We start from the raw sequence: 27,035 nt of genomic DNA, 5'->3' as shown, positions 1-27,035 counted from the left end.
GGGGAGTGGGGAGAAGCGGGGCCCCTCACTCGCGGTTGGAGCCGAAGATCTGCAGGAAGAAGGAGAAAATGTAGACGATGTCCAAGTAGATATTGAGAGCTCCAAAGATATATTCTTCGGGGCTGAGGGAATAGCGGCGGTTTCCCATGAGCAACTGCGTATCGAAGGCCAAGAACTGGAGGGGAGTGAAAGAGAAAGAGAGACTGGCTCAGGGTGGCCTCCCCTGCCTCCTCCAGGAAGTCTTCCTGGACTCGCCCCTTCCCAAAACCCCAGCCTTGTGGACTGTAAGTTCCTTGTGGGCAGGGAATGTATCTATCAACTGTTAATCAATCAGTGCTCCTTGAGTGCTTATTCTGTGCACTGTACTGTACTAAGCCTTGAAAGAGTACACGATGAGAAACAGTGTGGCCTAGTGGATAGAGCAAGGGCCTGGGAGCCAGAAGGACCTGGCTGCTGTGTGACCTTGGGCAAATCACTTCACTTCTCTGCACCTCAGTTACCTCATCTGTAAAATGGGGCTTAAGAGTGTGAGCCCTATGTGGGACAGGGAGTGTGTCCCATCTAATTAACTTGTATCTACCCCAGGGCTTAGAACACTGCTTGGCACACAGTAAGTGCTAAACAAGTACCATATTATTACTATTATTGTTGTTATTATTATTTTTTCACAGAGTTGATAGGTTGGTAGACAGGTTCCCTGACCACGATGAGCTTACAGACTGTTGTATGGTACTCTCTCAAGTGCTTAGCATCGTGCTCTGCACACAGATGTGCTCAATAAATAATGATCATTTTTTAAATGGTATTTGTTAAGCGCTTACTATGCATCAAGCACTGTTCTAAGCACTCGGGTAGATACAGGTTAATCAGGTCGGACACATTCCCTGCCCCATATGGAGCTCCTGGTCTAAGAAGGAGGGAGAACAGGTTTTCAACCCCCATTTTACAGTTCAGGAAACTGAGATAAAGAGAACTTAAGTGACTTGACCAAGGTCACAGAGCAGGCAACTGGAAGAGCCAGGATTAGAATCTAGGTCCTCTGACTACCAGACTGGTGTTTTCCACTAGGTTTTGCTGTTTCCCAACTCAATCAATTGATTGACTGATCCCTAAATGGGGCTTTCAAAGCCCACCCCAGCCAGTCACCCCCCCTCCATCCCAGCTGCCTCCCCTTTCCCCCCGAAACTTTGGAAATCCATCCACCAGGAACAGCCTGCCAAAAATAAAATGCCAAATGAAATTTGTTAGGCACACATTATGTAGCAAGCACTGTAATAATAATAATTGTGGTATTTGTTAAGCACTTACTATGTACTGGGCACTGTACTAAGAGCTGGGGTGGATACAAGCAAATTGGGTTGGACACAGTCCCTGTCCCATGTGGAGCTCACAGTCTCAATCTCCATTTTACAGATGAGGTACCTGAAGCACAGAGAAGTGAAATGACTTGCCCAAGGCCACTAAGTGCTGGGGTAGAGACAAGATAGGCTGGACACAGAACCTGTCCCATTTGAGACTCACAGTCTAAGAAGGAGGGAGAGACCCCCACCAGTGCCCACTCCCCAGCCATGGTCACCCCGAAACTCGGGCCAGATTGGGAACATTCAGGGTCCCCAAACCGGGGTCTCTCTGCCCTTCAGGCTCTAGGGCAGTCGCCCGGCCACTCCCCCAGACCCTTAGCATCGTCCACAAATGATGGGCACCTATAGACTCCAAGAAACTGGGGGACCTTGGGGATCTGGGCTACAAGCTCGCTGTGGGCAGAGAATGTGTCTGTTTATTGTTGGATGGTACTCTCCCAAGCGCTTAGTACAGTGCTCTGAACACAGGAAGAGCTCAATAAATACGATCGAACAAATCTGGGGTCCCAGGTGCCTCAGATGCCCTGTTATTTGAAGGTTGCTCGCCTGTCCTGCCTACATCTGGTCCTCTGTATGCAGGCTATTACTGGAGAAGCAGCATGGTGAAGTGGAAAGAGCACAGGTCTGGGAGACAGAAGATCATGGGTTCTAATCCTGGCTCCATCATTCCTCGGCTGTATGACCTTGGGCAAGTCACTTCACTTATCTGTGCTTCCAGTGACCTCATCTATAAAATGGAGATTAAGATTGTGAGCCCCACGTGGGATAGCGACTGTGTCCAACCTGCTTATCTGGAATCAATCCCAGCGTTTAGAACAGTGCTTACCATTACTCCTTTACCACCACCATTCCACCACTGCTAGCACTATCCCCACCACCTCCCCAGCTGCCCAGTCACCCCAACCTCGGCTTTTCCCAGCCCCTCGCCTCCTGCCGAGATTCCCCATCAGTCAGGCAATCGTCCTTAAGGAGCCCTTACTGTGTTCAGAGCACTGTACTAAGCTCTTGGGAGAGTACAATATAACAGACATATTCCTTGCCCCTGAGGGCACTGGGGCACTGGGTCCCAACGGCTCTCAAGGTCCCGGGGTGGGTCCCTTCCCTCTGGGAGGTTCAGCGTCCCCCAGACCCCTCCCCACCCCACCCCGCCCTCAGTGCCAAGCCCAGGAGATGAGCGATTTACTCTCTTCCAGCTGGGGAACGCCGGGCGGGAGTCCTGGCACCCAGTCGGGCGATGATGACGAAGCGGCGGGACCATGGCGAGATGGCCCAGGCTTGGGGGCAGGGGGAGAGCAGGCCGAGCTGGGGGCGTCAGGGAGGGAGAGCAGTCCAGGAGAAGAGGGGTGAGCCAGTCTGGGGGGGTGGGGAATGAGAGCAGGCCAGGCTGGGAGGGTGGGGGGCCAGGCTAGGGTTGGGGAGGGTTAACAGGTCAGGTCGTGGGGGGAGGGGAAGGGGAGAGGGACAGCAGGCCAAGATGGGGGGTGGGGCAGGTTAGGCTTGGGGGTTGGAAGGGATAGCAGGCCAGGTTGGGGCGGGAGGATGAGAAGAAGAGCAGGCTGGACTCGGGTAAGGGTGAGAGACTGCAGTCTAGTCTGGGGCCAGGTTGCAGGGATGAAGAGGGAGAGCAGACCAGGGTAGGGGGTAGGGGGTAGGGGGAGAGCAGGCTGGGCTTGGAGTGGGGAAGAGAGAAAGCAAGCAGTCCAGACTATGGGGGGATCAGACCAGGCTGGGGGGCCGTTGGGGAGGGAGAGCAGGCCAGGTTGGGGGGGAGGAGGAGGGAGAGCAGGCCGGGCTTGGGATGGCGGGGAGAGCAGTCCAGGCTCGGAGAGGGGGCTGGCCAGGCTTCGGTGGGGTGGGAGGGAGAGCAGGCCAGGCCGGGGGGCGTTGGGGAAAGGAGGGCAGACGGGGTAGAGGATGGGGGTTGTGGGAGGGACAGAGCAGGCCACGCTGAGGGTTGGGGGGACGGGAAGGGACAGCAGGCTGGGCTGGAGAGGGGGTGCTGGGGTGTGTGGAGGGGTGAGAACTAGAGAAGTGGGGGTGAGGAGCAGGAGAGTGAAGAGATTTGAAGTTCGATTTGGGGCAGGGTCTCGGAAATCAAGGAATCTTTGTAGAGATGTGAGACGGTGTGAGAAGGTGAGGCGGGGTGGGAGGGGGTTACATGGGTGACAGCATGAGTGAGCGAATGTGGGTGCAGAAAGGGTTCTTCATTCAATCAATTGAATGTATTGAGTGTCTATGGTGTGTGGAGCACTGTACTAAGATCTTGGGAGAGTACAAAATAACAATAGACACATTCCCTTGGGTGCCTGGGAGAACACAGGTGTAAGGGTTTTGGCCTGTAGTCAATTTTGTGCGCAGTGGGTTGGCAAGGCTGCAGGCATTGTGTGATTGAGTGGAAGCAGGGAGAGTGATCAGAAGTGTGTACGGGACCGTATGTATGTGGGTATGTATTTGTGTTTCAGTTCAGAATTGTCCGTGTCTTTGGTGCGAGGGTTATATTACGTATGTTGGGGGGATGTTGACTGTGTGTGAATGAATATGGCAGTTGAGGGTTTTGAGTGTGTGCGTGTGTGAGGGTGGAAGGTTTGTCCGTGTCTGAATGAGTGTGTTAGTGTGAAGGTTTTGTGTGTGGGTGTGTTGTGTGTCTGAAAGGGGAAGGTTTGCCTGCATGTGAATGTATGTGCGCATGTGAATATGAGTGTTGTCTGTATGTGGTTATGTATGTAGGTGTCTGAGGCCGGGATCAGGCGTGTGGGCGTGTACCCGTGTCACGCACAGAACCTCGGATCCCCGATGGAGAAGCGATCTTGAAAGGTCACCCGATCCAGCCCCCTGCCTCGGGGCAGACAAATGACTAAACCAACCCGGAAAAGAGATTGTCAACAGTTTGTTGCAAGCCTTTGGGCACGCTGCTTGGTTTCCCTCCATCCTGCCGCCCTGTTTCTTTCAGACCCCACGTCCCGGGGGTCCCCCTGAGGCTGTGATCCCCCACCCCCGACATCCCCCCTCACCACCCTCACACACAAACCCAAGTAGCCGCAGCGGGCGGGATGGGGGCGAGACAGAGGTCGGTTTGGGCGGCTCCCCCGCTTCTGATCTGGGGTGTTCCCTCCCCCCACCACCAGTGCCGCTCAGTTCACCCCATCGGAGAGGGCGGGGGCGGATTAAGGCCTGTTTGTTCACACTGTGGAAGTGTGAGGGGCGGGGCGGCCCGCGAAACGCCGGGGAACACGATGCCCTTTCCCCCTGGCCGGGATCAATTACCCGGCACACGCACCTCGCCCTCAGGACAACTCCCCCTTTACCCCTCTTCCACCCTCCCCTCCCACCCCTCTCGGGGACTGGCAGGCCGGCTGACCCACCCCACCTCCAGTTCATTCGTATTTACTGAGCGCTTACTGTGTGCAGAGCACTGTACTAAGTGCTCTTGCCACTGTGGATTAGTGGCAAGAGCCAGGCCTCGGGAGTTAGAGGTCGTGAGTCCTAATCAAGCCTCCGCCACTTAATAATAATGTTGGTATTTGTTAAGCGCTTACTATGTGCCGAGCACTGTTCTAAGCGCTGGGGTAGACATAGGGGAATCAGGTTGTCCCACGTGGGGCTCACAGTCTTAATCCCCATTTTACAGATGAGGGAACTGAGGCACAGAGAAGTTAAGTGACTTGCCCACAGTCACACAGCCGACAAGTGGCAGAGCTGGGATTCGAACTCATGACCTCTGACTCCAAAGTCCGTGCTCTTTCCACTGAGCCACGCTGCTTCTCCACTTGTCTGCTGGGTGACTTCTCTGGGCCTCAGTTCCCTCATCTGGAAAATGGGGATTAAGACTGTGAGTCCCACGTGGGACAACCTGATTACCTTGTATGTACCCCAGCGCTCAGAACAGTGCTTGGCACATAGTAAGCGCCTAACAAATACCATCCTCCTCCTCCTCCTCATTATTATTATTAACAATTCCTACCCAACAACGGGCTCACAGTCTAGAAGGGGGGAGACAGACAACAAAACTAAACGAATAGTCTCCCGGGGTGCAGCAAGAAGGACTGAGGTTAGACTTCGAGAAGGACGTCTCCCAGGGAACACACCGCCCAGCCCTCGTCCAGCGGGCTGGGGAAGAGGGAAAAAAAACGGGGATAAACCCAAAAGAATCCGTAAAATGGGGATTAAATCCTCCTCCCTCCTACTTAGACTGCGAACCCCGTCTGGGACTGTGACGGGCCTGATTATCTTGTATCCACCCCAGCGTTTGGCAAGTACCATTAAAACAAATAATACCGCTGTGACTGGAGAAGAAATAGCCCCCATTTCCTCTGCTCCCCCTTCCCCTCCCCATCGCCCCCACTCGCTCCCTCTGCTCTACCCCCCTCCCCGCCCCACAGCATCTGTGTGTATATATGTACATTTTTATAATTCTATTTATTTCATCAATGATGTATATATCTATAATTCTATTTATTTATATTGATGCCATTGATGCCTGTTTACTTGTATTGATGTCTGTCTCCCCCTTCTAGACTGTGAGCCCGTTGGGGCGGGGATTGTCTCTGTTTGTTGCTAAATTGTACTTTCCAAGCGCTTAGTCAGTGCTCTGCACACAGTTAGAGCTCAATAAATATGATTGATTGAATGAATGAATGAAATAAAGGCAAGAGAGTGCGATCCGATCCGTCTGAGGTGCCTGAGGGAAGAGGGGGTGGCTGAGCTGGCCCGGCGGGTCCTGTCAGCCCAGGGGAATCCATAATTATCCATAATTTATTTATATTGATGTCTGTCTCCCCCTCTAGACTGCAAATTCGTTGTGGGCAGGGCACGTGTCTACCAACTCTGTTATATCGTACTCTCCCAAGCACCTACTACAGCACGGCAGCAGGGCTTAGTGGATAGAGCAAGGGCTTGGGAGGCAGAAGGACCTGGGTTATAATCCCGGCTGCTGTGCGACCTTGGGCAAGTCACTTCACTTCTCTGCACCTCAGTTCCCTCATCTGCAAAATGGGGATTAAGAATGTGCGCCCCATGTGGGACAGGGACTGTGTCCAACCTCATTTGCTTGTATCCACTCCAGTGCTTAGTCCAGTCGCTGGCACATACATAAGGGCTTAACAAATACCGCAATTATTATTATTATTAATGATTGATTGACAGGGCCCCCCTCAGGCCTAGAGTCCCAAGTTCCCATCCCGGCCCTGCCACGTGACCGCAGATGGCTGCTTGGCCCAGTTCCGCCCCTCCGGATGGCAGGGCCCAGAGCCTTGGGGTTCCTCTGACAGCGGGGCCTGGGTTGGAAGATCCCTGGGGATTATCCGATTACCCGGATTCGGGTTCTGACACCACTTCCCTCCTCCGCGGTGTGGCTGGAGGGAGGCAGCTGGGAGGGGGTGCGGTTTGGGCTCTCCGCCTGGCATCTGCCTGGCACATCTCTCCCCACATACATCCAAGACCCACTGAACCCAGACCCTGCCAAAGCCCCACCCCCTCTTCAGCCATTCCCCTGTGCCCACTCTCAGCCTTCCTCCACTTGAGGAATCAGGCAGGGACAGATTCCTCAGGAAACCAGACCCAAATGGGAAAGAAAGCAGGGTGGATTCTGTTTTATTTCAGCCCCCTTGCTCACTTTTCTCAAGTCACCCACAGCCTGTTTTCTTTTAAACCTCGTTTCCACTGGTTCTTATGCCTGTTTTTTGTCTTTTTGTTTATTTCACAGAGTTGCTGCCCAATGCCTTCTACAAACTGGTTTAATAATAATGATGATGATAATAATAATAATTGTGGTACTTGTTAAGCACTAGTTATGTGCCAGTCACTGTCCTAAGCCCCGGGGTGGATATGAGCAAATCGGATTGGGCATCGTCTCTGACCCACTTGGGGCTCACAATCTCAATCCCCATTTTACCGACGAGGTAACTGAGACACAGAGAAGTGAAGTGACTAGCCCAAGGTCACACTGCAGACAGGTGGCAGAGCTAGGACTAGAACCCGTGACTTTCTGACTCCCAGGCCCGTGCTCTATCCACTGTGCCATGCTGAGCTGTTGTGAAGCAGTGTCCCTAATGGAGAGAGCACGGGACTAGGAGGGAGGAGTTCTGGGTTCTGATCCTGGCTCCGCCATTTGACTTTTGGGTGGCCTTGGGAAAGTCACTTAACGTCTCTGGGCCTCAATTTCGTCATCTGAAAAATGGGGAATCCCTTCCCGTTAGGCTGCGAGGACTGTATCTGATTGGATTGTATCAGTGGTTGGCACAGAGTAAGTGCTTATTAGGCACCTCATTTACTGCTGTTATTATTGCCCAGGGCAGGTTTGGGACAGTGGATCTGGAAAAGGCAGAAAGGAATCAATGAGAATTATCATGGCTTAGTGGATCGAGCACAGGCCTGGGAGTCAGAAGGATCTGGGTTCTAATCCCAGCTCCACTGTATGTCTGCTCTGTGACCTTGGGCAAGTCACTTCTTTGTGCTCAGTTACCTCATCTGTAAAATGGGGTTAAGAGTGTGAGCCCTATGTGGGACAGGGATTGGGTCCAACCTGATTAACTTGTATCTACCCCATTGCTTAGAACAATGCTTGGCACAAAGGAAGCACTTAACAAGTACCATAATTATTATTAATAATATTATTGTTATTATCATCAATACTGTCAATCCCTGACTAAACCCTCATTTCCCTTATTCACCTATGCCCTTGGATCTGTACCCCTTAAGCACTTGATAGTGGCAGGAAATGTGTCTGCTTATTCTCTTGTACTGTACTTTCCCAAGTGCTTAGAACAGTGCTCTGCACATAGTAAATGCTCAATAAATAGCATTGATTGATTGATTGGCTGCTATTTGTCCCACCCCAAGCCCTGTAGCACTTTCTACACTGCAATTTATTTTAATGTCTGTCTCCTCCTTAACACTGTAAGCTCTGTTGATGGGGATCACATTTACCAACTTTATTGTATCGTTCTCTCCCAAGCGCCTAATACGGTGCCAGTACACAGTGAGTGCTCGATAAATAGCCATTGATTGATATCAAGGTCATCCCAGCACTTAGTACAGTGCCTGGTACCTAGTAAGTGCTTAACAAATACCATCATCATCATCATCATTATTATTATTAAAGGAAAAAATAGGAGAGGGAGAATCAATGAGGAGAGATGGGGTGGGAAAAACGTCAAGGGGAGGAGGAAATAGGAGACGGGATGGGAGAGATGTCGAAAGGGGGAAGAGATGGAAGTCAGAAGATCATGGTTTCTAATCCCGACTCTGCCACCTGTCCGCCGTGTGTCCCTGGGCAAATCACTTCACTTCTCTGTGCCTCAGTTCCCTCATCTGTAAAGTGGGGATTCAAACTGAGAGCCACGTGTGGGACGGGGACTACCCCAGCGCTTAGAACAGTGGCCTGGCACATAGTAAGCGTTTAACAAATACCATAATTATTATTATGGGCGGTGGGAGAGAGAGACGTCGAAAGGAGGGAGAGAAGGGAAACGGAGAGGAGGAGTCGTCAAGGGGAGGGACATCTTGGGGGGGATGGGGGACCCTCTAGTTAAGAGATCCTCTGCGTAGAGAAGCAGCGAGGCTTAGTGGCAAGAGCACAGGCATGGGAGTCAGCAGTCGTGGGTTCTAATTCCGACTCTGCCACTTGTCTGCTGTGTGACCTTGGGCAAATCACTTCACTTCTTGCCTCCGTTAGCTCATCTGTAAAATGGGGATTAAGACTGTGAGCCCCACGTGGAACAACCTGATTACCTCGTATTCACCCCAGCGATTAGAACAGTGCTTGGCACAGAATAAGAGCTTAACCAAAACCATTATTACTACAATTATTATAATGGAAAATCCCCACAGGCCCATGGGGGAGCTTCTTCCCCTCCCCTTCCCTCCCTTCCCGTGTCCTCTCAGTTCACCATCTCTCTTTTTCCTGGAACCCGGGTGGGTGGGTGGAGCGGGAGCAGAGGAGGGTCAGGTGGAAACTCCTTTCCTTTCCAAGAACCGGGCCTGGATACGCCTCCTCTCCCCTCCCTTCCCCCCAGGCCCCCACCCAGCCCCGGATCCCCGTGGATCGCGAGGACCCCCGAGGGAACGAGACAATTGACGGGTTATTAACCCCGTGTCATCCCCACCCCTCTAGGTGACTCAGAGACATATTTCATTTAGGGTGAGCGGTTAGATCAGTTTGAAACAGCTGCCCCCGCTCCCCGACCCCCGAAGAGGTCCGGGGTCCCGGGATGGCCCATCTGGAATAGGGCAGAGAGGGCATCCCAGACCATCCAGGGCCAAGGGGAGGGTCTTTTCGGCAAGCCAAAGAAGTGGGGGGGCTGGGGGGGGGCGCTGAGAGAAGACCAGAGATAGGGTGACACTTGTCTGGGGACACACAGCGTGGTTGGGGATGAGGTGCCTGCCCCCAGCCCTCCATTGTAAAAGCAGATGTCTGGGGGATCAGGAGAGTGGGATTCTACCCCAGCTTTGCCCCTGGTGTGCTTTGTGACCCTGAAAAAGTCACTTAACCTCTCTGGATCTCAGTTTCCTTCTCAGTAAAGTGGGGATAAGAATCTTGCTCCTCCTCCATCTAAGAATGTGCACCCCGGTGGCATAATAATAATAATGATGATGATGATGATGATGGTATTTGTTAAGTGCTTACTATGTGCCGGGCATAGTACTAAGCGCTGGGGTGGAAATAAGCAAATTGGGTTGGATACAATCCCTGACCCTCGTGAGGCTCACAGTCTCGATCCCATTTTACAGATACGGTAACTGAGGCCCAGAGAAGTTAAGTGATTTGCCCAAGGTCACATACCAGACAAATGGCAGATCCGGGATTAGAACCCAAGACCTTCTGAGTCCCAGGTCTGCGCTCTATCCACTACACCATGAACTGTCGATTATTCTTATTAAAAATAATAGGAATAATAATAACAACTATAAAATAATCATGGTAGTAATTAAGCCCTTACTATGTGTCAAGCACTCTGCTAGTGGCTAGGGTAGATACAAAATAATCAGATAAAACACAGTCCCTGTACCAAATGGGACACTCGGTCTAAGGCAGAGGGAGACCATGCATTGAATCCCCATTTTACAGATGTGGAAAACGAGGCAGAGAGAAATTAAGTGACTTGTTCAAGGTCTTACAGCAGTCAAGAGGCGGGATTGGAACTCAAAGTCTCCTGCATTTGTTATTCACCCCACCCTCAACCCCACCAATACTTACGAACACATCTTTAAAATTATACATTATAAAGTATTTATTCATATGAATGTCCGTCTTCCCCTCTAGACTGTAAGCTTGTTGTGGCCAGGGAACCTGTCTGCTTACTCTATTGTATTGAACTCTCAGTACAGTGCTCTTCACATAGAACTCAGTAAATACCAGGGATTGATTAATTGCTTCTGACTCTCAGCAAGTGCTTGGTTCATAAGGAAATGATTAATAAATTCCATAATGATCATAATCCTAATAATCAGTCCTATGGGTGGAAAGAGTGTCTCCTTGGAGCAGCAGAAAGCGTTGCTCTATGGTATGTTTCTTGAGGTCCACTTGCCTCCCCCAGTCGTCATCAATGGTATCTTTTGAACGCTGACTGTGTGCAGAACACTGTACTAGGCGCTTAGGACAGTACAACAGAGTTGGTACACACTTTCCCTGCACACAACGATCGTACGGTCTAGAGGAGGACACATTCGACCGTAAACTCCTTGAGGGCAGAAATGGGGACTAATTTTCGTTTGTTTCCCAAGCGCCTAGTTCAGTGCGCTGGGGCCAATCTCCCCTGAGTCCCCCACAGCTGCCTAGTTGCGTCCCTCGACTCACCATCGTGAAGACGATCGCTCCCAACACCGCGTAGATCGCATGAAGCCATGGGACCTGGAAGAGAAGGGATGGGAGGGGAGATTGGAGGATGGGGCGATTAGCTCAGGAGCCCTTACTAGCCCCCACCTGTTTCACTCCTGAGCAAATAGCCCCATTCCCCCAATCTCCACTAAAGGAGAACAGGCTGCTTTCCTGGAGGAGTCACGGATAATCCAAACTCACGAATAACCCACACAGAGATATAATCTGCACATGAGGATAATCCACAGAAACAGATCGTCCAGAAACCAGAGCCCTCCCGGAATGGGGGGCACCCGGAGCCAGGGGTTCGAATGCCACCCCAGGTGGCTGATCCCTGCAGCCTCTGTCCTGGCTGAAATTTGAATCCCACATCCCCTGACTCTGGCAGAGGATGAGGGGTTCACGACTGGCAGAGGGAGAGATCCTCCCTCACCACATGAAGTCATCTTGGTTCCCTACCCATCTCCAAACCAGACAATTTCTCCCTCCACCCTGAACCCCTCAGTCCCTGACTGCTCCATCCCAAGGGTCCAGGGGTTGGTACCTTGGGACCTTCCCTCTTCTCTCACTCCCTTCTGCGTCGCCTTGACTTGCTCCCTTTATTCATCCCCCCCCCAGCCCCGCAGTACTTTCTGTCCATCGGTACTTAGGACAGTGCTTGGCACAGGGTAAGCGCTTAACAAATATCATAATTATTATTATTATCCGTCGTTTTATTTATTTTGTATTAATGACTGTCACCCCCACCCCAGACCGTCACTCATTGTGGGCAGGGAATATGCCTGTTATATTGTTCTATTGTACCTTCCCAAGAGCTTAATACAGTGTTCTGCACATAGTAAACACTCAATAAATACGATTGACTGAGAGAGGGGATCCCTGGGTCTCCAGCCAGGGTGGGGCATGAATCCTCCCCCCCCCAGCAACTGGTGTCTCTACACCTCCTCTCCCCCCTTTCCTCTCCCTCTTTTCCCCCCATCTTCATCTTCCCTCCTCCCCACCTTCCCCCAAAAGGATGAGAAGCAGCATGGCGTAATGGATAGAGCCCAGGCCTGGGAGTCAGAAGGTCATGGGTTCTAACTCCAGCTCTGCCACTTGTCTGCTTTGTGACCTTGGGCAAGTGGCTTCACTTCTCTGAGCCTCAGTTACCTCATCCATAAAATGGGCATTAAGACCGTGAGCCTCATGCGGGACAGGGACTACGTCCAACCCGACTTGCTTGTATTCACCCCAGTGCTTAGTACAGTGCCTGGTACATAGTAAGCGCTTAACAGATACCTTTAATTATTATTGTTATTAAAGAGGAGACCTAAATGGTGAAACCGGACGCGAAGGCCGTGCCAGGAGGACGGGAGATGCTGTCAATGGCAGCAGCCTTGTTTGCCTTCACTCTCGGAGCCAACATAAACGGTGCCCATGCCAACTCCCGTGGGAGAGGAGGAAAGGGGCGCCTGCCAGGATCTTGGGGGAAGGGAGGGGAAACGGGGGCCTCAACCATCCCACACTTCATTCATTCATTCAATCGTATTTGTTAAGCATTCACTGTCAGCCGAGCACTGTATTAAGCGCTTGGGAAAGTACAGTTCAATAGTAAACAGTGAAAATTGCCTTTCCAGCCTCAGGGGGTGGCTGGGGTTCATTCATTCCTCCACTCAGTCGTATTTATTAAGCGCTTACTGTTTGCAGAGCACTGTACTAAGCGTTTGAGAGAGTGCAAAGAGAAGCAGTGTGGCTTAGGGGAAAGAACACGGGCTTGGGAGTCAGAGGACGTGGGTTCTAATGCCGCCTCTGCCACTTGTCAGTTGTGTGACTTTGGGCAGGTCGCTTAACTTCTCTGGGCTTCAGTTCCCTCATCTGTAAAACGGGGATTAAGGCTGTGAGCCCCACCTGGGACAACCTGATTACCTTGTATCTACCCCGGTGCTTAGAGCAGTGCTCGGCACATAGTAAGCGCTTAACGAACACCATTATTATTATTATTATTATTAATACAATATACCAATAGGCAGACACATTCCCTGTCCACAACGACCATCCCAACGAGCATCACAGGCGACCAATGAACTGCAGTCCCCTCCGTGGCCCCCCACCCACATGAAGACCCATTCCCATTGCCCAAAGGTCCAGCCTAAATGGGTCACCCACCCCTTGGCCCAGTTTCAACTGGCCCCGCCCCTACTGGTCCTCCCTCCCCCCCCAACCACGTCCCACCCCCACCGGCCCAGCCCCGAACGGGCAGGAGGAAGGGTAGGATGGAGCGGGAAGGACTCACGTATTGGAAGGGGAGGATGACAGCCAGCAGGACCCCGCTGAAGAACAGCACCATGAGCAGCACAAACAGGACGCCTTGGCACGAGGTGAAGTCAAACTGGGCAGGGGCAGGAAGACAGACAACAGAAGGGGTCAGCTTGGACCCCCGACCGGACCGATGCCACCCCCCTCCAGCTGCCCGCGGGAGGGTGGGAGATGAGGGGGCGCTGATAGTGGGCATGGCTGGGAGGGAGAGGATGGGGTGAGGTTAGTTGGGGACAGGGGTGGCAGGGATAGAGGCTGGGACAGAAGGAGGGGCAGATGCAGGCAGGGCCAGAGATGTTTGGGTGTGGAAACCTCAATAATAATAATAACCGTGGTATTTGTTAAGCGCTTACTATGTGCCAGGAACTATACTAAGGGCTGGACACAAGCAAATCGGGTTGGACCCAGTCCCTCGTCCCACGTGGGGCTCACAGTCTCAATCCCCATTTTACGGATGAGGTAACCGAGTCACAGAGAAATGAAGTGACTTGTCCAAAGTCACAAGACAGAAGAGTGGTGGAGCGGGGATTAGAATCCATGACCTTCTGAAACCCAGGCCCAGTGTTCTATCCAGTACGCCGTGCTGTTTCTCCGATACCAACAGATACCATTGATTGGTTCCTCTACAAACTCAACCCGGGTCCCTTCTCCCCTTGCCTCTATCCTGCCCTCTGCACCCCTGCTTTGCCCCTCCCCGTCCTCCCCTTTGGCCCTTCCAGGGCCTGCCCCTCCCCTGCCCAGCCCACCCTCCCAGGGCCTGGCTCTCCCTGACCATCCCTTGCTCTCTCTGGCCCTCCCTCTCTGGGTCTGGCCCTCTTTGCCCATCCCTTGCCCTCCCTCCCAGGGCCTGGCCCTCCCAGCCCATCCCCTGCCCTCCCTCCCAGGGCCTGGCCCCGGGGCTGACCTTGGCCTGGAAACTGAAGATGGTGACCGACAGACAGACCAGCGCCGTGATCCCCAGGCACAGCAGAACCGACTTGGTGTTGTAGTAGCTGATGGGCAATCGGGCAACCCGGCCTGTGAGGGCTCAGGGCCGGGGTATGGGGGGGGGGGAAACTCCCTCCCTCCCCCTCCTCCCATCTCCATCCCCTCCCCATTCCCAACCGAGCCTCAAGAGGACGGGATGGTGGGGGACCCAGAAGGCGGGACCCAGAAGGCCGAGTGTCAGTCGGAAAAAGGGAAAGGGTGGCAGGAGAGGTGGGGGGTGGGGAGAGACCTCGAGCAGGGACCCCAGTCAAAATGACAGCCTGGACCCCACAAGTGAGGAGGCGTGGCCATGGAGTGAAGGGGCGGGGCCAAGACACCCCTCCCAGCTCCCTCCCTGCTTTACCTGGACTCTCTCGCAAGCGCTTACTTCAGTGCTCGGCACACAATAAGTGCTCAATAAATACCATGGATTGGCCATCCATTGGTCGATTACCTTGACAGCATCCCGGTGAGGTACGACATGGAGAGAGTCTGAAAGAAGAAGTACGGGGTCGGGGGATGCGGGAGGGGGCTGGGAGCCGGATTGGGGGTGGAGGGGCAGGGGAGGTCGAGATGCCACTCTCCAGTGACTGTGCCAGGCCGTTCAGGCCCAACCTCCCTTTGTGGACCCCCGTTCACTTCCCCCCATCTTCCGCCTTCGCCCCCTTCTCCCATCCCCCTTCATTCCTTCTGGTCCCACCTCTGCCAGGTGGCCCTCTTTGATTTCTGCGGAGGCACAAGAGAGGGATGCATGGGCAGGGAGAGGGAAAGACCGAGGCATGCAGAGACCTCTCCCCTCATCCAGCCCATCCTCCTCATTCTCCCCACCTTCCCCAAAACCACTCTCCTTAATAATATTAAAAATAATGGTATTTGTTAAGCGCTTACTATGTGCCGAGCACTGTTCTAAACACTGAAGTAGATACAAGGTAATCAGATTGTCTCAAGTGAGACTCACAATCTTAATCCCTTCTTCTCCTCTTCCCCATCCTCCTTCCTCCGTTTTCCCCCTTCCTCATCCTCACCCACAGGCCCTCTCCATTTTCCCCCTCCACACCCTCTTTCTCCTCCTCCTCCTCCTCCTCCTCCTCCCCACCCTCCCCGTCCAGCCACTCAGGACTCACGAAGATGCTCAGAAGAATCAGGTTCCAGGGGAAATATCTCCTGCAAAACAAGCACAAGAGGCCGGTGAAGTGGTAAAGCCCCAGAGATAGAGCCAGAGCAGTGCATGTCACCCCATCTTTAGACTGTGAGCCCGTTATGGGCGGGGAATGTGTCCATTTAGAGTTATAGTGTACTCTCCCAAGCGCTTAGTACAGTGCTTTGTATGCAGTAAGCACTCAATAAATACGATTGAAAGAATGATTGAATTCACGGTCGGGGGTGGGAGGGGAGAGAAGGGAGAAGAGGAGAGGAGCGGAAAGGGAGAAGGAACAAGTGGGGAGTGGTCCCCTTACCTGGGCCCAGAGCAGCATGCGAGGATCATGTAGGTCACGAAGAACACAGCACTTGGAAGGAAAAGCAGAGATTAAAGCGTTATAGTCAGCCTCTGCCAGCCCCCTCCCCTCAGACCCCCCGGGTTCTGGGAGCTCCAAAGATGGGGTGGAGGGCAGGGGGCTCCTCTAGGATCCCACTCAGGGACAACTACAGTGCCTCCCTGCCGAGCCAAAACTGGTTATCTTTTCATTCAATCGTATTTATTGAGCGCTTACTATCTGCACTACTCTGGTCCCCCGAAGCACTGGACATTCCTGCCCTGCCGACTGCACGTGAGACTCTTGGCTCACTGCATGGCCCACTGCACAGTATGTGACACCTCAGATTGCGCTTCATGGGTCACTGCGCCCCACACCGCCCTACACATGACATCCCACACTACATGGCTCAGTGGATCCCTGCAATGCCCAGCTCATGACATTCCCCACTCCAGCTACCTGCATTCGAGGCCACACTGTGCATGGCATCCCACACTGCACAGCTCACTTTGTCCCACACTGCGCCCGTCACCGTGCCCAACGCTAACAGATCACTGCATCCCGCCCTGCCCGGCTCACTGCATTTTTGTCCCTCAGTCTCCAGCGGTGACAGCTTCTTGGGGACAGGGGTTCCTGACCACAGCCACATTCCCCACAGCCCTTCCCCAGAAGGGCGGGGCTGCAGTAAGAAGGACTGAGGTTAGCACCGGGAAGAGTGTTCTCGGATGGTCAGCGCCCGCTCGCTGGTCTTTCTCTTTGCCCCCGGGTTGGGTTTGGCCTGGCAGCGGGGAACAGGTGCTCATGACGTTTGACAAGAGGAAAGGAGGGGGGACCAGGGTGCTCCTCTGTCAGGCTGGCCCTGGGGACCGGGATGAGTCAGAGCAGGAGGCCAAGGAGCAGACGGCAGAGCTGGTAGCTGGTCCCCCGACTCCTCTGGTCTTTGGCTGAGACATCTCTGGCCCACAAAGCAGAGATCCACGCCGACTGATTTCTTTTCAACTTCCCACCTGATTGCCATTAGGCCTGGGGTCTTTTCAGCCCGCTGCCTGGTTTCCAACAGGACCCCGGTCTGGATCTCTGTTGGGCATTTGCGTGGCTGGCCCGAGGTGGGGCTGGTACCCAGGGCACCTGAGCAGGGAACCATGCCAACTAGCCCCGGGCTCTTGTGTGGGGTGTTGGGATTCTCACAGCTCATTAACGATGTCCCCAGCCTGGTGGCTGGGGTTCCCCCAAGACACCAATTAGCCCTAGAATCGGTCCCTGGCTCTTCAGGAAATATGTGGTGACCCCTTTACTGACCCTGGGGAGGCAGTGTGGCCCGTTGGAAAGAGGACAAGTTAACAACAATAATAATAATAAGGTTATTTTTTAAGCACTTATGATGTGCCAGGCACTGTTCTAAGCACTGGGGTAGGTACAAGATAATCAGGTAGGACACAGTCCCGGTGCCAGCATGGCTTAGTGGAAAGAGCACGGGCTTGGGAGTCAGAGGTCATGGGTTCTAATCCCGGCTCTGCCACTTGTCAGCTGTGTGATTTTGGGCAAGTCACTTAACTTATCTGTGCCTCGGTTACCTCATCTGTAAAATTGGCTCAGTGGAAAGAGCACGGGCTTTGGATTCAGGGCTCATGAGTTCGAATCCCAGCTCTGCCACTTGTCGGCTGTGTGATTGTGGGCAAGTCACTTAACTTCTCTGTGCCTCAGTTCCCTCATCTGTAAAATGGGGATTAAGACTGTGAGCCTCACGTGGGACAACCTGATTCCCCTATGTCTACCCCAGCGCTTAGAACAGTGCTCGGCACATAGTAAGCGCTTAACAAATACCAACATTATTATTATTAAAATGGGGATGAAGACTGTGAGCCCCACGTGGGACCACCTGATGACCTTGTATCTACCCCAGTGCTTAGAACAGTGTATGACCCATAGTAAGCGCTTAACAAATACTATCATTATTATTATTATTATTATTAATCTCCATTTTACAGATGAGGTAACTGAGGCATTGAGAAATGAAGGGACTTGTCCAAAGATACACAGCAGACACGTGGCAGAGCCGGGATTAAAATCCCTGGCCTTTGACTCCCAGGCCCAAGATCTTTCCACTAGGGCAAGCTGCTTCACAAGTTGGTGACTCAGGAGACTGAAACTCTCTGTCCCAACTCTGCCACTGGCTACTGGGTGACCAATATGGGGGAAAGACACTTAATTTCTCTTTCCTCCTGTGCAAAATGGGGATAAGATTGCTGCTCCCCCTCCCTCTTAGACAGGAAGCCCTTTGGGGGACAGGGACTGGGTCCGATCTCATTATCTTGGATCGACCCTAGTGCTCAGCACTATGTTTGCCATGGAATAAACACATACTAAATATCAACATTAGCGTTAGCATAGTCATTGCCATTAGGTCAGACCTGTCCCAGGATGGACCAGAATGGACCAGAATGGGAACAGGGTTTAGAGGGGGAAATCTGGGAGAGGGAATAACAGCGGAAGATTAACCCCATCCACCCCCCTAGAACTCTAATTCCCCCCCTACTCCCTCATCCCTCTTGCTTCCCCGAGGTCTCTTAGCTTTCCCTGACCACCCTCCTTCCCCCTGCCCCTTCCTGTACTTACTAGGAAGCCCAGTACCAGGCTGGGTTGGTCTGGATGTAAAATTTGACTGGTTCACTGTGGAGGAGAGAGACAGGCACAGGACCCCAGAGGGAGGGGATGGGAAAAAAGGAGAAGGGAAGACAAACATATACACACACACACACATACACAAACACACACAGAAAGAGAGGGAGACAGGTTGAGTTCCTTTCATTCATCAGCTTTTGCCTTTCCTTTCTCTCACCCTTCCTACCCCCATTCCACTCCAACTTGCTCACCCACACCTCCTCCTTGGACCTCCCCACTCATGCTAGTGGGCAAGGAGCTGGCTGGCAGAGCATCATCCATATTGTCCAGACTGGAAGGGCCTCCAGGTCTTTCCCCTCTCTGGCCAAGCAACCCCTTCCCAGGCTGCAAGCAGGATCCCCTACCCCGACCCCCACCCCCCCATAGGATCCAAATTCCCACAGAAACCTGATAAAGAGGAATCTGCAGCACATCCTGCTTCTTTTAGGACTGCCTCCTGATTTCTTTTAGGGCCCCTCCCACTGAGTAGTATCTTTTAGGTCCACTACCTGGATTTTGGGGTACCCCCTGCCTGCTTTCCTCGAAGTCTGCTGTCTGGCTTTGGGACTACCCAAAGTCTGGTAGGCCTGCCACCTGATTTCTTTTAGGCTATTGCCTAATGTCACAAAGGGGAGTGAGGGAAGACAGCTCTGCAGGTGAGCTCCTCAGGCCCCCAGAGCTGTGTGGACCAGTAACTCCACCCCCCCATGCCCTCTGGGGTCCAGGTCTCCCCCACACCTGGCCGAGGAGGAGCCCCAAGACTCACCAGAAGGTGAAGAGAGCAACAATGCTGACGGTGACCAGAAGCTGAATCGTCACGATGGAGTAGACCTGGAGGAGCAGAGAAACAGATGCTCAGGTCAAGACATGATGGATTTTCCGGGGGGGGGGGCGTCAATCAACCAATCAGTCAATGGTATTGGGTGCTTTCTGCCTCAAAGCACTTACGTACATATCTCTAATTTATTTATTTCTATTTATTTTTATTAATGTCTCTCTCCCCTTCTAGACTGTAAGCTCATTATGGGTTGGGAACGTGTCTGTTTATTGATATACTGTACTCTCCCAAGCACATAGTGCAGTGCTCTGCACACACTAAGTGCTCAATAAATATGATTGACAGACTGACAGTAAGTGCTCAATAGATACCGTTGACTGAATGAAGGTTCTACACTCCCACCCAGGGGAGACCAGGGGAGGAATCTCCCTGTTACCTTTCGGACAAACACTCGGCGGACATTCCGGTCATCCCAGCTGAAGGTGGTAAGGATCTCGGTGTCCCCGGGGTACCCACTGCTGCCATATCCGGGGCTGGTGCCTGTGGGAACAGAGGGGGCAGACAGAACATCTTATCGTTATTATTATTATTATGGTATTTGTCCGAAATACTGGGGTATGTACAAGTCAATCAGATCGGACACAGTCCCCGTCGTCCCACATGGGGCTCACACTCTTAATTCCCATTTTCCAGATGAGGTAACTGAGGCCCAGAGAAGTTAAATAAGTTGCCCAAGATCATACCATAGACATGTGGTCGAGCTGGGATTAGAACCCAGGTCCTTCTGTCTCCCAGGTCTGTGCTCTATCCACTAGATCACACTGCTTCTGCCCTTTGGTGTTGGCCTACCTTCTGGGATTTCGAGACCAGCAGTCTAAGCAGGGAAGACCAAAGGCCCAGAGAGGGCAGCAACTCCCCCAGGGTCACACAGCCCTCTTTTTTTTTTGCGTGGTATGCGTTAAGCACTTAGCACATGCCAGGGACTGTACTTAGCGCTGGAGTGAATACAAGTTCATCAGGTTGAACACATTAGGGCTCCCAGCCTTAATCTCCTTTTTACAGATGAGGAACCTGAGGTACAGTGAGGTGAAGTGTCTTGCCCGAGGTCAAGCAGCCAAAGAGTGGCGGAATGGGGAGTGGGGAATGAACGAATGAATGAATGAATGCATGAATGAATGCTCCTCGGCCGCCGTCTGCTGTATCTTGCCTTCACTCCTGGCTCCCAGCTCCTGCCCCATACCTGACCACAGTCCCCTACTTCTTACCTCCCTTAAACGTCTATCCCACCCCACCCCAGCCCTTCATAGCCACCTAGGCTAACTCTTGGACATCACTGTTTGAACAATCTAGAGTGTGGGGCTGCCTCGGGGGGGGTGGGTATGGAGGAGACAGGCAAAGGTTGGGTAAAGTCCTAATAAACCAGCAGTTGGCGGGCGAGAATCCAATGGGGGAGAGGCTTGGCCATAGCCCAATCACTTCTGTCCAGTTGGAGGGAGGGGCATCGTCCCTGTAAATCCTGGGGCAACAACCACACGCTACAACCCTCCTCTTCTGCCCTACTTCCTCCCACCCCCCGGTGTTCCCCCTGCTCTAAATCCCCGGTCGTTGCCTGTCCACCTCCGTATCAAACAAAAACAACTCGCCATTGGCTTTAAAGCAGTCCATCACCTCGTCCCCTCTTCCTCACCTCCTTTCTCTCCTTCTACAACCCAGCCCACACACTTCACTCCTCTGGTGCTAACCTTCTCTCTGTGCCTCCATCTCGCCTGTCTTCACACCGACCCCTAGCCCACATCCTATCTCTGGCCTGGAACACCCTCCCTCCTCAAATCCACCAGACATTGACTCTCCCCGCCTTCAAAGCCTTATTGAAGGCACATCTCCTCCCCCCAAGTCTGTGCTCCACTTTTCCTCATCTCCCACTCCCTTCTGCATCGCCCTAACTTGCTCCCTTTGCTCTTCCCCTCCCTCCCACCCCCACAGCACTTATGTATGTATCTGTCATTTTATTTATTTGTCTTGATGTCTGTCTCCCCGCCTCTAGACTGTGAGCTCATTGTGGGCAGGGATTGTCACTGTTTATTGAGGTACCGTTCTTTCCCAACCGCTTAGAACAGTGCTCTGCGCACGGTAAGCGCTTAAATACGATCGAATGAACAAATGGATGTTCCCAATGCAGTCGCGTCTTCTCCGGCTGCTTCCCGCAACGTCCCCCAAAGGGACGGTGAAGACTCACTGGGATCCACGTAGGCCCAGCTGGGGTGGAGGGGGACGGCAGGGGAAGTCGGGGGGAACGCACCGGCTTTCAGCCCCTCCCCCGCCGTCGCCTCCTCGTAGGTAGGGGGCGCGGAGGGGACCACCACTGGCTCCTTCTTCTCGCCATTCGTCTGTTGTTGCCCGTCGGCCACTGGTGCCTTGTTGTTCACCGAGAGCTGTTGGGGGGGTGGGGAGGGGTGGGGAGGTGGGGAGAGGGTGGGAAAGAGAAACACCGTGAGCCACAGAAAAAGTCCTTGAAATCCCATTTGCTCATTCGCTCATTCAATCACATTTATCGACCACTTACTATGTGCAGAGCGCTGTACTGAGCGCTGGGGGGAGGACGATAGAACAATAAGCAGACAAATTCTCTGCCTGCAGTGAGCTTACAGTTGCCACTTGGACTTCAAGGGTCCTCGCCCCAGCTCCAGGAGGGTAAGGCAGGGCAAGGAGAGGCCCAGAGAGGTTGAGTAACTGACTCAAGGTCATGCTCAAGAAGGGGAAATGAAACCTGAGGGGGAAGAGGAGGATGGGAAGAAAATAGGTGGGGGTGGGGGTGTGAAGGAGGAAGATTATGATGATTGAGGTCCAGTGGGATCCCCTGACCTTTAAACACCCTCTTCCCTGACCTACCCCGCCACCACAATCTCTCCTCAGGCCTCTCAATAAAAGATCCTAGTTGTTAATTTCCTTTCCTTGAGCCTGTGACTCCCAAAAACTCTGCCACAGAAGAGGGGGAAGAGAAAGGGGTGGGGCCCAGAAGAGTCCCCCCACCCCACCAGATGCCATGACTATTTCCAATCCCGCATCAGTCGACCCATCCTCCTCAACACCGCTTTGGGGTCTCCCATAAGATCGTGGGAGGAAAGGCAGCGTGGCCTAGTTTATAGAACACTGGCCTGGGAGTCAGAAGGACCCGGGTTCTAATCCCGGCTCAACCGCTTGTCTGCGGTGTGGCCTTGGGTCATTTTGCTTCTCTGTACCTCAGCTACCTCATCTGTAAAATGGGGATTACGACTGTAAACCCCATGTGGGACAGGGACTGTGTCCAACCTGACTAGCCTGGATATGCCCCAGCGCTTATTAGAGTGCAGGAGCGAAGCCATGGGTTCGAATCCCAGCTCTGACACTTGTCAGCTGTGTGATGGTGGGCAAGTCACTTAACTTCTCTGTGCCTCAGTTACCTCATCTGTAAAATGGGGATTAACTGTGAGCCTCACGTGGGACAACCTGATTACCCTGTTCTACTCCAGCGCTTAGAACAGTGCTCTGCACATAGTAAGTGCTTAACAAATACCAACATTATTATTATTATTATTATGACACAAAATAAGCACTTAAATACAAAAAAAAAAGAGCTAAAGGAACCGGGGTCCCCCAGGCTAAAGAAGAGAAGGCTGAGAACCGGTCTCCCAATAGCCTTGAGGTCGAGGAGTCTGTGGTTCTCTACACCTCCGCTCGGCAGGTGGAACAGAAAGAAGTGGACTCAGGCAGCAGCAGGATGGATTTAGGTTAGATTTAGGGACTGAGAAGGGCAGCTCCATCCTGGAGTGGAGGACCTGGGGAAGCTGTGAAGTCTTCTTCTCTGGAGGTCTCTGGGCCCAGTAGAGATTCTCTCCTGACTCCGAAGGATGGGAGCGTGGAGGTTAAGGGATGAACCAGGTTGCCTCTCACAATGTGCCTGTTTATTGCTATATAGTACTCTCCCAAGCGCTTAGTACAGTGCTCTGTACACAGTAAGCACTCAATAAATACGACTGAATGATCGATTCCTCTTTCCTCCTAAGGCCTCGAGTCAGTGGAAATCTCTTCTCCTCCCCAGCGCTCCCCTGAACTTTGGAGTCTTTCTGGGAAGGAGGGACAGGGACATCGACATGGAGAACAAAAGAGAGGGAGACAGAGACCAAGACACAGAGTCAGAGATAGAAAGGCAGGGAGAGACAAAGAAAAGGCACAGAGATGGACTCACCGAAAGAGTGAAGAGACCGTGAGAGACAGAATGCAGAGTGAGAGGGGATACAGAGTGAGAGACAGAAGGAGCCCGAAAGCGAGAGAGCACGTTTCAAGCTATTTACAAAAGCAGTGGAATCGATCCAGTCAGCCCAGCAGGGTAAAGTGGCCGCGAGAGAGTGAGGGAGCATCTCTTAGCTTTTAATTTCCACCGCAGCTATTACTTTCCTCCGCTCCCGGTGGGAAAGAGCCACCTCTCCGCCTCTGGACCCCGCCTTCCCAGACTAAGGCTTAAACCTCATCCCTGCTATTATTACTCCTGCCCCCTGAATTCGACCCTTCCTTTCTCTCTTTGTTCAAAATGTATCTGTTAAGCCCTTACTATGTATCGGACGCTGGGCAGATACAAGCTAATCAGGTGGGCCACGGTCCATGTCCCACGTGGTGCTGAGACTTAATTCCCATTTTACAGATGAGGGAACTGAGGTACAGAGAAGCTAAGCGACTTGCCCAAGATCACACAGCAGACGTTCAAGTAGAGCTCTGGAATGAAGAGGATGGGGAGAAACTGTCAGAGGCCAGCTGTGGAGGGGATTGTCGCTTATCTGTGCCTCAGTTTTCTCGTCTGCAAAATGGGGATTCAATACCAGTTTTTTTTATGGTATTTGTTAAGGTATGTGCCAGGCACTGTTCTAAGCGCTGGGGTAGATACAATTTAATCGGGTTGGACAGAGTCCCTGTCCCACATGGGGCTCACAGGCTTAATCCCCATTTTACAGATGAGATAGCCGAGGCAGAGGGAAGTTAAGTGACTTGTCACACAACAGACAAGTGGCAGAACCGGGACTAGAATCCAGGTCCTTCTGACTCCCAGGTCTGTGCTCTATTCTCTAAGATATGCTGCTTCCTATCTGTTCTCCCGTCTATTTAGACTTTGAGCCTCTTGTGGGACATGGACTGTGTCCAACCTGATTAAATGATATCTACCCCAGCATCTGACTCACAGTAAGCGCTCAACAAATAAATACCTGCAACAGAACTGATGACCTTGTATCTACCCCAGCGCTTAGAACAGTGTTTGATACATAGTAAGTGCCTAACAAATACCGTAAATATGTATGGGAGTCTGAGCCACCCCTTATGATTTGGATTTTCATTCAGAGGGCAGCAGATGGGGTGACTCGGTAGGCTGGGGAAGGATTTTTTAAAAAAATAGTATTTGTTAAGCGCTTACTATGTCCCAGGCACTGTTCTAAGCGCTGCGGTAGATACAACTTGATAGGGTTGGACAGAGTCCCTGTCCCACCTGGGGCTCACAGTCTTAATCCCCAATTTACAGATGAGGTAACTGAGGCACAGAGAAGTTAAGTGACTTCCCCAAGTTCACACAGCAGATAAGTGGCAGAGCTGAGATTAGAACCCAGGTCCTTCTGACTCCCAGGCTCTAACCACTTGCTCCCGGTGCTTCTCCATTTGTAGGGCTTGTGGCTGTCGGGGGAGGGAGGATAGGAGAACGTTGGGGAAGAAGTGCATGGACCCGGGACACTTCTAAGAAATACCATCCCTGGGCCAGGGGTACCACTCCCCAAATAATAATTATGGTATTTGTTAAGCGCTTATTATGTACCAAGCACTGTTCTAAACGCTGGGGTAGATACAAGATAATCAGGATAGGACTCTTCGTCCCTCCCTCTCTCTATCAATCAGCGGCATTTAATGAACGCTTACTACGTGAAGAGCACTGTACTAAGCACTTGGGAGAGTACATTCAATTCGTTCAATAGTATTTATTGAGCGCTTACTATGTGCAGAGCACTGTACTAAGCGCTTGGAATGTATAAATCGGCAACAGATAGAGACAATCCCTGCCCTTTGACGGGTTTACAGTCTAATCGGGGGAGACAGACAAAAACAATAGCAATAAATAGCAATACAGCAGATTTAGAAGTCACGTTCCCTGCCCACACGACAGGGAAACCTTACAGTCTACAGGGTGAGCTGGAATAATCAGCCCTCTCATAATGAGAATAACTGTGGTATTGGTTAAACACATTATATGCCGGGCACTGTACTAAGCGATGGAGTGGATCGGCAAATCAGCAAATCGAGCAGATCAGGTTGGACCCGGTCCCTGTCCCGCATAGGGCTCACAGTCTTCATCCCCATTTTCCAGAGGAGGTCACTGAGGCCCAGAGAAGCGCAGCGACTTGCCCAAGGCCTCCCAGCAGGCAAGTGGCGGAGCCAGGACTAAAACGATGATTTTTTGAGTCCCAGGCCCGTGTTCTCTCCACTACGCCACGCTGCTTCCCCTCTCATCCTCCTCTCCCCTCCCCACCTCTCCCTCACCCCTTCCCCCTCCCCTCCCTGGTCTCTCCCAGGCCTTTCTGGATGCAACCGCCCCCCCCCCCTCCCCGCGGCCACTGGACCGTGAACAACAACACTTACATAATGTCAGGCCCCGTCCAATCCCACCTTCTCCCTCCCCCAGCTCCGTCACACCCAAACGGCATCTCCTCTCCCAGCCAAAAGAGACCCCGGGCTACCAGCTCGGACCAATGGGGAGGGGGCGTCATAGCAACCCCATCAGTCTGGGGGAAAATGAGCTAGCCCCCAAGGTCGGGGGTTGGGGGTCGGGGGGGAGGGCAGTGGCTCCCTGCCGACCGGCTGCCACTGTCTGGTAGGCGGAGGGTGAAGCCCCCCACCTCTAGCCCATCTGTCTGCCTGCCAACCACGCCCCCCCCCCCCAGCTTCTTTTCCACCCCCCACCCATTTGGCCACCGACGTCATATCGACCTGCCCAAAGAAGGGAAGGGGCTTTTGCACCCCATTTCCCTCTCCCCCCCACCCTCCCCAGCCCCATCCTAAAATCCTGGTCAGTCCTTCAGCCCCGTGATGCTGAGTTGCCATGGCAACCCCAGCGTCAGCACCACAACCAGATGCGGGGAGCGGGGGGGGGGGGGGTAAGAGGGTCAGGTGGAGGGTTGGGGGTACCGGGACCCTTGTCCTCCTGCTGGGGGCGAGAGAAACCTGAGGTGGGGCTAGCAGGGGGTCACGACCCTTCCTCCCGATCTCTTTCTCCCCCTCCCCTTTGCCCCCAGTCTCTGGAACATGCCGGGGAGGGGATGGGGAGGACGTGCTGTAGCAGGGGACCGGGGTCGGGGAGGAGATCGGTCCCCATCTCGGGGTCCTTCCCTTTTAATGGGGTCCACCCTACACCCTATGATCCCAAACCACAGCTGGACCTCCACCCCTCCCCTCCAGGTCAGTAAGAATTTTAGTGGATGGCGGGATCGGGGGGGTCGGGGTACCTTTCCCTGGGTCATGGTGTCGTCTCTCTGGGATGGGGAGGGGGGGTCCCCGAGGTAGCCGCTACCCGCTCCCGCGGCAGCTCCTCCTCTTCCTCCTCCTCGGCGGCTGCTACCTTCGCAAGGATTCTACCACCATGCACCGCAGCCCGGCCCCAGCTGGGGGACTGTTCC

General features: G+C 52.9%; 1 protein-coding gene across 2 annotated transcripts; it reads right to left on the bottom strand.

The window, feature by feature from the left end:
• On the bottom strand, window positions 1-27,035 carry FAIM2 (Fas apoptotic inhibitory molecule 2). Of its 2 annotated transcripts, none has more exons than XM_029072784.2 (12): window positions 26,865-27,035; window positions 21,587-21,782; window positions 19,787-19,890; window positions 19,339-19,403; window positions 18,528-18,581; window positions 15,894-15,944; window positions 15,561-15,600; window positions 14,891-14,928; window positions 14,375-14,462; window positions 13,448-13,543; window positions 11,155-11,208; window positions 1-175 (listed from the first exon to the last, which is right to left on the bottom strand). In XM_029072784.2, the coding sequence occupies exons 1-12, from the start codon at window positions 26,877-26,879 to the stop codon at window positions 26-28; spliced, it is 951 nt and encodes a 316-aa protein (XP_028928617.1). In that variant the 5' UTR covers window positions 26,880-27,035; the 3' UTR covers window positions 1-25. The 2 variants fall into 2 exon arrangements, with proteins under 2 accessions (XP_028928617.1, XP_028928618.1); XM_029072785.2 differs by having other exon boundaries at window positions 21,650-21,782; window positions 26,865-27,032.

Source organism: Ornithorhynchus anatinus, chromosome 10 (genome assembly GCF_004115215.2).
Source record: "Ornithorhynchus anatinus isolate Pmale09 chromosome 10, mOrnAna1.pri.v4, whole genome shotgun sequence".
Classification (NCBI taxonomy): domain Eukaryota; kingdom Metazoa; phylum Chordata; class Mammalia; order Monotremata; family Ornithorhynchidae; genus Ornithorhynchus; species Ornithorhynchus anatinus.
Note: the sequence above shows the minus strand (reverse complement) of the source record. Positions and strands in the feature narration are given on the sequence as shown.

What these genes read in the sequence shown, in the direction of transcription:
- FAIM2 (XM_029072784.2), bottom strand. An exon ending in GCCGAGTGTTTGTCCGAAAG is followed by an intron (nt 19,404 to 19,786) that starts GTAACAGGGAGA and finishes CTGCTCCTCCAG; the next exon opens with GTCTACTCCATCGTGACGAT. An exon ending in TGATTCTTCTGAGCATCTTC is followed by an intron (nt 14,929 to 15,560) that starts GTGAGTCCTGAG and finishes TTCTTCTTTCAG; the next exon opens with ACTCTCTCCATGTCGTACCT.